Source organism: Lepidochelys kempii, chromosome 14, assembly GCF_965140285.1.
Source record: "Lepidochelys kempii isolate rLepKem1 chromosome 14, rLepKem1.hap1, whole genome shotgun sequence".
NCBI lineage: Eukaryota > Metazoa > Chordata > Testudines > Cheloniidae > Lepidochelys > Lepidochelys kempii.
Genome location: NC_136393.1, coordinates 39,191,696 through 39,203,938, shown reverse-complemented (window position 1 = coordinate 39,203,938; position 12,243 = coordinate 39,191,696). Strand labels below are relative to the sequence as shown.

The 12,243-nt window shown below is 56.4% G+C and overlaps 1 protein-coding gene across 1 annotated transcript; it reads right to left on the bottom strand.

Moving 5' to 3' along the window:
• Positions 1–2,682: 2,682 nt before the first annotated feature.
• Positions 2,683–6,300, bottom strand: LOC144929259 (maestro heat-like repeat-containing protein family member 7). The gene is made up of 6 exons (XM_078848364.1): positions 6,237–6,300; positions 5,385–5,489; positions 4,861–4,996; positions 4,536–4,663; positions 3,670–3,822; positions 2,683–2,778 (listed from the first exon to the last, which is right to left on the bottom strand). The coding sequence occupies exons 1-6, from the start codon at positions 6,294–6,296 to the stop codon at positions 2,683–2,685; spliced, it is 678 nt and encodes a 225-aa protein (XP_078704490.1). The 5' UTR covers positions 6,297–6,300.
• Between the last annotated feature and the right edge of the window lie 5,943 nt (positions 6,301–12,243).

The window sequence follows — 12,243 nt, the reverse complement described above, 5'->3', positions numbered from 1 at the left end:
GCAGAAGCAAAAGAACAAATTGTGTTCAGAACCTCAAGTCAGGTGAGTCACCCTGAGTCCAGATACCAGGAAATCAAGCCTGGGGAGTGGGAGCAGGAACAGCCAACACACGGTCCAGAGCCGGGGAGGTTCTCGGCTGTTCAGACAGCTTCTTGTTCCTGCTGCTGGTTTAAGGAGGTCCCGGGGGCCGATTAGCTGCTCTGGGACTCTGCCAATAGGAGCTTCAAACTGGGTCTGGACTTCGTCAGTCCTAGGTAAGCAGTTTTTCGTAGGCTTCCAGGTGGCGTGCTGGAGGGTGGCTGCTCCCAGGAACCCTGCAGACCCGGGTTAATGACCCATGGGTCAGGACAGTGAGTGATCTCTCCCTGCTCAAACCTCCTGCACGAAACAGTCTCCAGGGTCCCGGGCGCATCCTCTGAGAAGAAAAAAACACAGCCATGAGGACAAATAGGCTATGGAACAGGAGCCCCCTCTTTGTTGCAACAGCCCCAAGTGCCCAGAAGAGTGGACGGTTCTTACCTCCAGGAGATGCCTGGGATCTACCATCTAAGCCTCAATGGGACCCCTGTTGCTTGGTCTGACAGGAGGAGATCATCTGTCCCCACTGCTCCCTGCGCTGGGCTGGCTGCAGCACACATCTGTGTAAGAGGCTGGGCCAGAGAGATGTTACAATCAGGGTCCAGGCACCCCAGAAGGATAACAGAGGGTCTGAAACCAGAAGACGAAGCAATCAAATCAGCGGATTCGACAGAGAAGTTTTCTACCCTACAGGGACATCAAAGAAGGTCTGTTAGGAAAGCTGAGATGTTAGTCTGGAAACTGCTAAGGCAAAGAGTGTGACTTGTTAAGATTCAGTTTTAGTCACTACAAAGTGTGTTGTGTTTTGTTTCTCTCTTTGAAATTTGTCTCTTTGTCTTGCTTAGTATCACTTAAATCTCTTCTTTGTTACTATACTTCCCAAACCACCTCAGTGTTGTGTGTTCGAGTGAAGTGTGATTCTCCAGCCTACCCAACAGGCTGAGCTGTGCCCTGTCTCTCTGAAGGTAGCGAATAATTTCTGAGCGGTGCTGGGCCCAGAGTCCAAGGGCAGTTCACCAGACATCTTGTGGGAAGCACAAAGAAACCAAAGGAGCAGGAGAGATTCCGGCCCCACTGACCCATGGGAAATTCCCACAGAAGAGCCTACCCAGGGCTCTAAACACGGCCACTTTGGGTGTGTACCAGAGTTCACTCACTGCTAGATGCTGGCCAGGCCTTGTGTCATTGCTTTCTCGCTGGGCTAGCAACCCCGCTCATACTCACTCTTGCAGTTTGTTGGCTGGGAACTCAGCCCTCCAACCAGGTGACTGTCCTTTACTCCACTCCTTCCTGGGTCGTGCTCTTTGCAAACAAAGTCCCAAAATGTCTTGAACAGAAACAAGGCCTTCCACCCTCGTGGGGAGTTCTTCCTCAGCCTGATTTCAGTTCGGCCTGCCCTTCTTGGGTTTCTATGGTCTTCTATGTCCCCTTCCTTAGGGACAGTGAGAGAAGCCAGTCCTACCCTGGACTCCAGGGTTTGGCCCAAGGCCATCTCCTGAACAGCTCGCTCTGCTTCTGGACTTTTGCTGCTGTTTTCCCTTGTTTCCCCTCAGGTGGGGCTCACTTGGTCATCAATTTGGCCTAGCCCCAGGCTAGGCAGCCATAGGCCAAGCCACCCTGTTAGATACCCTCCTCCTTCAAATCCGGTCCAGCCCGGCTGACAGGTTTGCTGAGGGGATGGTGAAACCCCATTGCTGATCAGAAGGAGGTCAGAGTCTGTTCCCTACGAGCTGAAGGTCCGTTTGTCCTGCTGCGGCAAGTGGAGCTGGAGAGCGGAGATGTTAGGTGAAAGAGACTGCATGATGGAGTTGGAGACTGAGGGACGGGAGCCTCCTCCCAGAAACGCTCCCAGGAGAACAGGTTTGAGGAGGAGTTCTCTGGGGAGCCTCCTGCTTGGAAAAAAAAAGGGTGGCACACTGATGAAGATGTCTCTGTCCCAGGGATGGGGGAAGCTCCCACCCAGGCTATGCAGCAGGGATCCCATTTCTCCCCCAAGAAACCCATTTTGCCCAAAGAAGTCAATGGCTCTTACCTCCAAGAGGGAGTGGGCTCTTCCCTCTAGGCCTCTTTGAGAACTACTACTGCTTGCACCCATCTGGGAGGCTGTCACACACCCCAGGACCTAGAAGACACGGGGGGAGGAGGCTCCTCTTCATGTCAGACTCTGAGAGCCCAGAGAAGGGCCAAAGGAAGAATAAAGGGCAGGAGATGAAGCTAGCCAGGAGCCTCTGTCCCATCCTCACCTCCTCAAAGGTGGAGCTTCCTGAGCTTCAGTTGGGCAGACAGTCTGTAGCCCTGACGCAAAGGTCCTTCTGCGCCATATGGGGCAGGAAGATCTCTGCCTGGGAGCATGGGAAATGGGATGGGGGTGAGATCAAGGAAAGAGGGGAGGGATATGGGTGTGAGGGAATGAGCTCCTGCCCCAGATGAAGGTATCTGGGGGGCCGTGGGAAGGACACAGCTCCACAGAGATGGGAGAGAGTTCCTGTGAGTGCCAGGGGCCTCCATTTCTGCTTCCACTAGTCCCCCATTTATAGTGAGACACAGCAGTACCTGCAGCAGGGAGCGGGACTTGCTGAACAGGGAGGGGAACCTTGAAGAGCATCAGATGAGCCACAGCCCTTGCAGCGCCTCGGGCATCTGGTGCAAGTGCCGAATCATGTGAAGCTGGCCCATGACCTTGGCTGTGACATCCTCATGCTGCAGGGGAACGAGAACATGTCAGAGACTGAGACACTCCCCAGGAATCAGGGAGGATTAAGGGCACCTGGAACCAGCACCATCATTTCCACCCAGCAGCTGCTCATGTCTGAGTGGTAGATTCACCCTCCTGACCCCCAGGATGGAGGCTTGCTGTCCTCTCTAGTGACCTTCAGTGCCAACCCCCCTCCTTGTAGGGTGAGCTCCTGCCACTTCCCCATCAGTGCCCGTGACAGCTGTTCCACCTCCAACCCACCTGGGGACACCGCTCAAGTTCGGAGGACCCTCTCTTCCACCCCTACCTCCATCCCCACCCAGGTAGGGCAGGGAGGGGGCTCTAGAAGGGTGGCGGGGGGTGGGAGGGATTCTGGCAGCAGTGAAGTGGAATGGGGAGAGCTTGAGACCTTTCCCCAAGACACCCCAGTGACAAAACCTGAAACCACAGGATGGCAGCCCTGGTGAATGGGGCAGGTCAGCAGCCCCTGACGACTGAATCCTCCCAATCTCTCGAGAGCGGGTCAGGCCCTACCAGCAGCAAGACCAGCTTTCCACACCCATGTGCCTCAGTCAGTCACCATCACCAGTCAATCCTTGGCCTCCCAGGCTGCCAGGGATGGGAGCAACTCTCGATGGTGGCTGGGGTGACATGGACACTAGGCCATGGGGAAATGGGTGCAGCTCTGTGGGGCAGGAAAGGTTCCCAGAGGGCACTTAGGGGACTCTCCTGTCCTTCCCAGGAGTGATAGCAGAGCACCACATCCTAAGAACAGAAGTCCATGAAGGCCAGAAGTCCCCACTAGGCTCCTTGCTAGCAGGCCAGCAAATGGCGAGAGGATGGGAATGAGGCCCTGGGTCCCACCCCAAGCTTCTGAGTCAATTGCAGCTGCTTACCGTGTCCCCCATCAGTTGCTGGGCTTCCCCCAGGAGGGAGTAGACCAGCACCAGCCCAGCCTGGCTGACACGCAGCAGGGGGTCGTGGATGGCCAGCAATGCTGTCTGTACGAAGGATCTTCTCTGCCCGACGGAGAAGAATTTTTCAAAGACCTAAAACCAAGAGGACATGAGGCTCGAGTAGATTGCCCAGAGCCAGCCTCCAAGTCCTGGCGGTACAATGGCATCTAGTGCCCCAAAGGGCGGGGAAGAGAGCTGCTGTGGCCAAGGCAGTTCATTCCCCAGGAGGCTTTCAGGGTCCCAGGGCTCATGGAAGCCCCTTTATTAAAAGGTCGCAGATGCTGAGGGACCAAAGCCTCCAGTGGCTCTTTCGGGAAGGCAATTTATGGCAGGGGCCAGGATGGGCTGGAAATGGATCTCTAATGTGTGTGAGCAGGCCCACTCTGCGGTGCAGGGCACAGAGACGACAGGGGACTCTGTCTTGCTTCCAGCAGAGAGATCTCCTGCACCTCAGCGGCTAGAGGAGTGTGCGTGTGTTGTTGAGGGGAGGAGGGGGTTGGAGCTGACAGACCAAAGGTCTCTTCCCCGCAGCTTAGTGATTTCTCTCCTCGCTGGGAATGGCCTCTGCAGCTCCTTGGTTTCTTCAAGGGGAATCCAACCTGCAGCCTGACAAGAACAAGGAGACTCCTGGCCCAGTCCCAGTGTGGGACCTTTGGCACCAGCGTGTCCCACTGGTTGCTGGATGAGGAACTGTGAGCTGGAAATAAGGAGCAGGCTCTTTTCCTGTCTTCAGGAGGCCTCCACTGCAGGGAACCCAGCCAGCTACACTCCCTGAGCTGTGTCATGCCCTGGCACAGTGCCCTTACCTCCCCCACTCTGGCTGTATTCTTGTAGCCTAAGAGCCTTCTGTCCTGGTGCCAGTCATAGCACCAGAGATCCTCCACGTCATGTATGGTCAGACCTGGAAGAGAGAGAGAGAGAGAGAGCGACTTTTCTCCTCATTCTGGTTGCAGTTTCTGTGTCCTTCCAATCCCATTGGTGGCTGCACAGTGGAATGGAGAAGAACAGAGGCAGAGAGAGACTTGTCCTCCGGCTGGGGTCAGTCTGAGAGAAATGGTCTAGGGTCCCATTATCAACATATGGTCACTCTCAGTCCCCTATTGGGTTCCGTGTCCCAGCTGGGTTCCTTACCCTTCTGTTGGAGCAGCAGTTGGTAGAGCCGGTAAGTCCCCTCCCTGGCCTGCCGGCTGATGTCCTTGTCTGGATCGCTGACAAATAGAGCCAGCTGGGCCACATGGCGACCCATCTGAGGGAACTCGGCTGAGATCTAATGGAAGGGAGAGCAGAGGGGACTCCATCAGCATTTTCCTCTCAGCTCCCTGTCTGCCCTGGGCCAGAGGGCTCCTTCCCCTTAGCCCCTCTACAGGAGATGCTGGGGGAGAGGAGCTTGAGATCAAACCTTCATTTGCTCTGCTGCCAAGGGAGCCCGGGATGCCAAGCAGGGGCTGGAGCATGGTCCCCTTAAAGGCCCAGGGTCAACACTGAACCAGGACAAGAAGAACTTGACTCAAGCTAGCTCAGTCCTGCTCTGACTCTGCCTCCCCATGAAGAACCCTCCTAAGCCACAGCCCCGGCAGCAGCAGCAGATCCTGCAGCCCGCTGGAGCCAGCCCGCCTCCGCCTGGAGCCAGCAAGCTGGGCTCGGAGCTCACTTACGTCAAACTCAGGGAGAGTGACTGTGTATCTCAGCAGGGCTGTGCTGCTCCTGATGGCCCTGGCTCGCTCCTGCGACACCCTGGACACGACCCAGAGGTTGACATGCTGTGGGGAAAGGAGGCAGGTCAGACTCAGTGGCCAGCTGCTCCTGCTTTACAAATGAGCCCCCCACGCCTCCAGCCCCAGGGGCCTGAGACATTCTGCGCAGGGGGAAATAGCTGAGTCCTTGATGGCAGAGCTTTAGAAGGGGATTCTTTCCCCCAGGATGCAGCTTGTACCCTTCAGGTCACAACTTCTCCGCATCTCTCTAGATTGGGACAATCTAGGGGCTGGTCCCATCCTCCCAGAATTCCTGATTCCTGAACAGTTCACCAGAAAGAAGACTGAACCCTCGGCCCTTCCCTGCTATGCAAATCCTTGGGGGGAAGTAGGGAGTGACTGAGAGCACAATCCCCCCAGGAATTTCAGAGCAGATCAGAGGGAAGGGCTGATTCCCTGGGGCCCTCCTGTTTCTCTAGGAAGGAGCATGTGCCTCTTCTCTGAGAAGTAGCTCCCTAATCTCATGGGCTCTGTGTGTTGGAGGGGAGGGGGAAGGGTGGATTTTCAGACTCTCTCTCCCCAAGACAGCCAGGAGCCCTGTGCTTAGTGCTCAGCAGAACCAGGCAGAGCTCTGGCTTGGAGTCCCAGCTCCTTCCTCTGTTCCTCAAGAAGGAAGGACCTGACACTACATTGCACTCACCCACCAACCAAGGACGGCCCACTGGGGACCCAGCTAGGAGGACAGAGTAGAAAATGGATCTTCCAGTCTCTCCTTACCAGTCCCCCAAAGAGTTACGGTGAAATGGGGCTCACCTCCAAGATGAAGTGGAGCCTGTCTGTGTCTGGGGACTCTGCCAGCAGGTTCCCCAGCATGGCATCCAGGACCTCTGGGATGACTTTCTGCAGAGTCTGCAAAGCATGGGTCAGAGTTAGGGAACCTGGGCCTACACCTGCCACAGGATGGGAAGAGGGGTCTCTGGGAAGCACTGGGGAGACTCCCAAACACATCTCCTGGCCTCTCTCCTTCACATCCCACTGCAGGCAATTTGCAAGAATTGATGACCCCTGGAGCTTTAATCCATGAGCTTAGCAGGTCTCTGCAGAGGGCCTTGTAGGCAGAAGAGTAGGAAACAGCCAAGTTGCTATGGATGGAACCTGGGCTTCTGGGCCAAACACGGCTTAGGAAAGAAAGAAAGAAAGAAAGAAAGAAAGAAAGAAAGAAAGAAAGAAAGAAAGAAAGAAAGAAAGAAAGAAAGAAAGAAAGAAAGAAAGAAAGAAAAATCCCCCAGGGAGGGGTAATCTCTTCCCTGCTGGAGGGAAGGATCCAAGCCTGCAGCTTGTTCCATCTCCACTACCCCACCCCTAAATCTGGAGCTCCAGCGAATCAAGGGAGTAGGGACCAAGGACTACTCTGGAAGAGGAGGAGGATGGAGGAGGAGGTACCTGGATGCCGGTGGTGTCCTTCTCCGTGCCTAGGGTGAAGACGGAGTGAAGGGCAGCTCGCAAGAGGTGGGTCTCTAGGGCTGGCTCCAGGGCAGGTTTCATGGTGCTGGCAAGAGAGAGGAGCTGCTATTAGACTGTGCAGTACTGGGTGGGACTGTCGCCAACACAGACACCAAGCCACAGGGATAGAGGCACAGTCTGGCGAGAATGGAAACTGAGGCACTTCGCTAGGGAATGACAAGGCCAAGGCGTCCCAGACAGACAGTGGCAGGACAGGAATAGCTGCTGTTCCCTGGAGCCTGCTGCCCCTCCTGTATCGGAGCCCGGGAGTGAGCCCCTCCCCAAGGCCCCTGTCATGTTATGGGAGTGAAAAGAAGAGCCCTGCCAGGAGAGAGTGACCCTCCCCACCCCACCATCTCTGCCAGAGGCGCCACTCTTGGGAGGTGACTTGGGAGGGACAGTGACGGTGACTCCCAGCCTTGGGCCTGAGCAGCACTGGGGTGAGGGGAGCCGGCAGGGTGGGGGGGTGGGGCTGTCTCAGTACCAGAGGTAGCCCACTGCAGCCAGGGAGTGGGCGAGGACGGCGCTGGGTGACGAGTCATCGGGAAGCTCCTCGATGAGCTCCTGTGAGACGTGAAAGAGACAAAGGAGCGTGTGAGATTCACGCCCGACTGACGCCTCCCAGTGAGGAGATGACACAGCCAGTGCCCCACATGGCCAGCAGGATCCCCCACCACCTCCCGCTCCTCCAATTCCTTCCTGCCCATCCGACTTGTCCCCCTTCTCGGATTCCTGCCCAGCTCACTCCCAATCCCCTTCTCTCCTCCTCCCTGTCAAAACTGCCGCCATTCAGCCCCATCCCGACGACTGAGCTGGGACCATGAGATTCCTTGTCCCCCACTCTCAGCTGTCCCCCAGCCCCACAATTCTCCCCCTCCCGCCAGCTGCCGTATGGCGTGTCTCACTCACCACGATCCTCTTCACCACAGCCGCCTTGCAGCAGCGCGGCTCCAGCGTGTCCTCCCCTCTCTCCCGTGCAGCCAGACATGCGGGGTAGATGGCCTGAAGGAACAGGAGCTGCTGCCCCTCATCCTGTACCCACCGGGAGTGGGGTATAGCGAGAGACAACCTGTTAATGAGGGACCTTCCTGCCCCACCCACACCAGCTCCAGGGCTCAGGCCTCAATGGGGGATTGTGGGGACCCACCTATTGTCCAAATCCCCCACCACTCCTACACAAGCAGGATCAGGAACTGGGACAGTGCCTGTGGGGGGAGATGACTTTGGCTGTTGTGGGACACCCCCATCTTGGGGGTCCCACATCATGGATGTAAAAGGGTCCCATTGGGGGTGGTGGATCAGGAGGCACAAGACCCTCGGCAGGGGGTGGGGATGCTGGTAAGGGACAGGGCAATCTTGGTTCCAGCCCAGTGGGGAACATTTGTACCTTATCTCTGCACTGGAGCTGCTCTCGGATGACCTTGAGAGCAGCTTCATCTTTGGCCACGTCCACCCCTTCCTCCTGCTCCGAATCCAGGGGGGTCCCTGCACCAGGGAGGGAAGGAGAGGGGCGTGGTGGGCAGAGCAGGATTCAAGACCCCCCTTCCCACCTCAGGCACCCAGGGCAGATGGGGCCCCAAACCTCCCTCTCAGGGATGCCTTCAGCCCCCAACAGCTGCAGAAGCCCAGAGAAGAACCCCCCCTCCACTGGCCAGGACTCCAGGGGAGGTGCCGATTCCCCCGGCCCTGGAGCAGCAAGGACCAAAGTGGCAGCAGCTCTTCATGCCCCCACCCCCAGGTCCCTGTGCGGAAGGGGCAGCTGTGTGATGGCTGCTGCTGTCCGTGGGGTTCGCGGGGCTCAGGCCAGACACCTGGGATGGGACCCCCCCCCCCCCCCGTATCCCTGGGAGAGCATCTGGGCCCAGGGTGTTCACATCCCGTCCTCAGCCCTCCCGGAGCCCAGCCTGGCTCCTCACCTGGAACAAAGCAGTGGCCTCCATCGGCCTGGCTGCTGCCAGAGGCCCAGGTGCTGCCGCTGTCCCAGGCTGAGCTGCCGGTGCTGGGACAGGGACCTTCCCCCTCCTGGCCTGCAGGGGCTGGAAGGTCCTCAGAGACCGGGCAGGGCGATGCCTCCTGATGGGAACGAGGTCTGGGCTCCTGGGGCCGCTGCTGCCCACACAACAAGCCCCAGAGCCACCCTGCCCGGCGCCCCTCCTGGGATGGGTCCTGTCTGCGAAACCGCAGCCTGGGCCAGCTCCATTGGGGCCTGGTCGGGGCCTCTCCCAGCTCGGCGCCTGCGCCGGGAGCCGGGGTCCTTTTCCAGAAGGCCGGGCACTTCCGCCGTCTGGCCTGGATGGGACCTGCTTCCCCGCCAGCAGGGATGCAGGGGTTGCTCTGCCCCTTGGGAAGACGGCAGCTGCTTCCCTCAGGCTCTGGGGCCACCTGCAGAGCCTTCCTCCGCAACATCCGCAGGAGCCTGGCCATCCTGGAACCGAGCGGGGAGCAGCGGTGAGACTGGGCCCAAGGCAGCCTTTCACTCCTGGGCCTTTTCCGTCCCTCCTCCTCCCTCCTCCAACCACAGCCGCCCCCTCTGCCCGCACAGGAGTGCAGGGAGTGCCATCTACACACACGGGCAGGAGTTCATTGCATGATCCGCTCCCAACGTTCCCCCTCGTAATCCCTGCTGCTGCAATAGCCAGGAAGTCTCATCCTTTTCCAGCAATGAGGTCAGTCCCAAAGACCATCGGTTACTCTGGAGAAGCAGTCCCCTCCTGTCGTCCCAGGCCACTCTCCCACCCAGGCTAGAGAAGGAACAGAAGCCAGGAGTCCGGACTTCTCCTGGGAAATCATTCCTCACATCAAAGTCACAAAGGCCCTCGGCACAGGAAGCACAGAGCCCTCCTCATTCCCCATTGATTTCCAGGCTCAGCAGCTCACAGGGTCTGGCTCACCTCAGAGACTCTCAGCCTGGGGAAGGGTTGGGAGGGAAGGGCTGGGAGGGGAAGGGCTGGGAAGCCCCATTGCTGGAACCTTTCCAAACACACTGGAGACGGCTCTGGAGAAGCCCCTGCCTGGCCTAAGAGTGAGGGGCTCTTGGGGGCTGTTTGCAAATGAAATCCCCCTTTGGAGATAGTCTCTCCCCCAGACAGAGAGGGGAACACACCGAGGAACCCGAATGCCACTCACGTGCTCTCAGTGATGGTACAATGGATGGCGGATGTTCAGGGTCAGCAGACGTCCCTCACCCTCCTCCTCACTCTCCAAGCCCAAGGCAGGCTGGAGAGGGTGGTGACCTCAGGAGTTACCCTGCCCAGCCAGCAGGCAGGGTGATGACACGAGGGCGATCGACTGGCTGTGAAAACAAGAGTCTGTCTGATTGCCAAGGGACGGAGAAACTCAGCCAGCAGCAGGGGGTGCAGAACACGGCCCTAGGGTGGAGGTGACAGCGCCTCCGGGATCCTGACATCCCAGCACTTTACTCACCTTCCTGGAGCCTCCCAAACCCACTGGGCTGTAGCCATGGGACCCCAACCCTACTGACGGCAAACGGGCCTCAGCTGCGACCACAGGGTCACACCAAGTGTCAGAGCCATGGATGGACCCCTTCACTCACCACTGCCGCACACTCCCTCCCACAGCTGACAATTGCAACCAGGCCCTAATGTCTGGTCCCCCTGCCTTTGAGAGAGAGTGTCACTCCTGCTTCCATTGCTGCCTCTTGATCTGTGGGACTTTGGGCAAGTTGCTCCCCCTCTCTATGGCTCTCTGGGACTCACATTCCTGAATGGGCTTTATAGAAGACAATGGTTAAAGTTTGGCCCCAACTAGTTCTTGTTTCTCGAGACTATCCATTTTAGCAAAGTTTAGAGTTCTTGACATTCAACACCTGGAAACATCCCTTTCTCCTTCGCAGATGGCCTTAACATCCCTTATCTCACCCAGGCTTCCTGCTGCCTGGAGTTAGAGAATTGACCCTGTTCCCATTGGACCTACCCAAGGTGTCACACAGCGAAGCGGTGACGGAGCCAGAAAGAGAAGACAACTGTCCTGATTCCTGTTCTAACTAACAGACAACAACCCCCCAGAGGCAGGGATAAGGCCCAGGAAATAAGGGGTGAACATTTTCATGGAAACCTTTTTCTGTCAGAAAATCCATTCAAACGAAACCACTTTGTTTCTTGAAATCATAACAAGTAGGATGAAAATTCTTTGCAAAAATATCTGTTTGCAAAACAAGAGCATCTCCTGTCCGTCACAGTGCATTCAACTGTCTCGTCATACACAAAGGGGAGACACTATGCTCTAGAAAATTGGATGAGATGCTTCACTCTGAGCTAAGTAGTTGCTGCTTTTCACAATTTCAAAACAATAAAATACAAATCAAATTGAATATTAGGTTATAATCTGATATGGCTCAGTGTGATAGGACACCCCCTAGTCTGCACTGCTCCGAGTGACACTGTTCAGTGGATCCCCAGCATCCACCCATGGTGAGGTAAGTGGGAGAGGATTGTTATTCATTCTTGACAGAAGGAGAAACGAAGGCTGAGAAAGGAGCAGGGACTTGTCTTAGCTGATGCAGCCAGTCAGTAGCAGAATTGCTCTCAAATGAGCTACAGACCAACAATTGTTCATAGTAATTATTCAGCAATTATTTCAGAAGAACTGGAATGTTCGAGAGGATCATGAACTGCTCCGAGACAATGAATGGAGAGCAGCATCCACATTGGTCAAACGTATAACCGATTGTGACTTATTTGCTTGGTCATAAAAGAAAACAACAAAGACCAGAGTTTCCTCCCTGTCAATAGCCCCCTCCTCAGCCAATCAAGGTTGAGACTTTGAGGGGTGGGAGGCTAAGGGTTCTCATTAAATAGCCCAAAGAATGGCCCCGGTCACCACCGAGGGGATCACTCTCGGAGCACTAGTCCAGTCTCACCTCTCTGTGAGGGCCTCCCACAACCCCCCCGGACCCCGCTCCACACACAGAGCTCCTGGTGGTGGGAGGAGAGCAGAGGAAAAGGACAAAGGAAGCAAGAAGAGAAAGGTAGGAGGGACAGAGGAAAAGGGAAAACAAAAAGGAGAAACCCCAATGTCCCCAGTAATTCTAAGGGACAAAATCCTAGGTCGGAAATAAAATACTGCCCCCACAATCTAATGTTTTCCTTTCCTAAAAATCAGCCAGCACCTGATGGATCAGACTGAACAGGTTCCAAACCTCTCCGAGGCTCTTACCTTCTATACAGGGACGTCTGTTTTCGAGCAAATCCACTAAAAGAAAAGGAGAAAACTCCAAAGAGGGTCCTCCTTGCGCTCACGTACGTGCAAGTGAATGCTCTCTCAGTCCTCCAGGAGAGACCTCGAGAAGGAGACGTGC

Excerpts from the sequence above, each read along its gene's own strand:
- LOC144929259 (XM_078848364.1), bottom strand. The coding sequence starts at position 6,296 with ATGCTGGGGAACCTGCTGGCAGAGTCCCCAGACACAGACAGGCTCCAC. Across the intron at positions 4,997-5,384 it reads TCACTCTCCCTGAGTTTGAC|ATCTCAGCCGAGTTCCCTCA; the intron begins GTAAGTGAGCTC and ends CCCTTCCATTAG. Across the intron at positions 3,823-4,535 it reads ATACAGCCAGAGTGGGGGAG|GTCTTTGAAAAATTCTTCTC; the intron begins GTAAGGGCACTG and ends TCTTGGTTTTAG.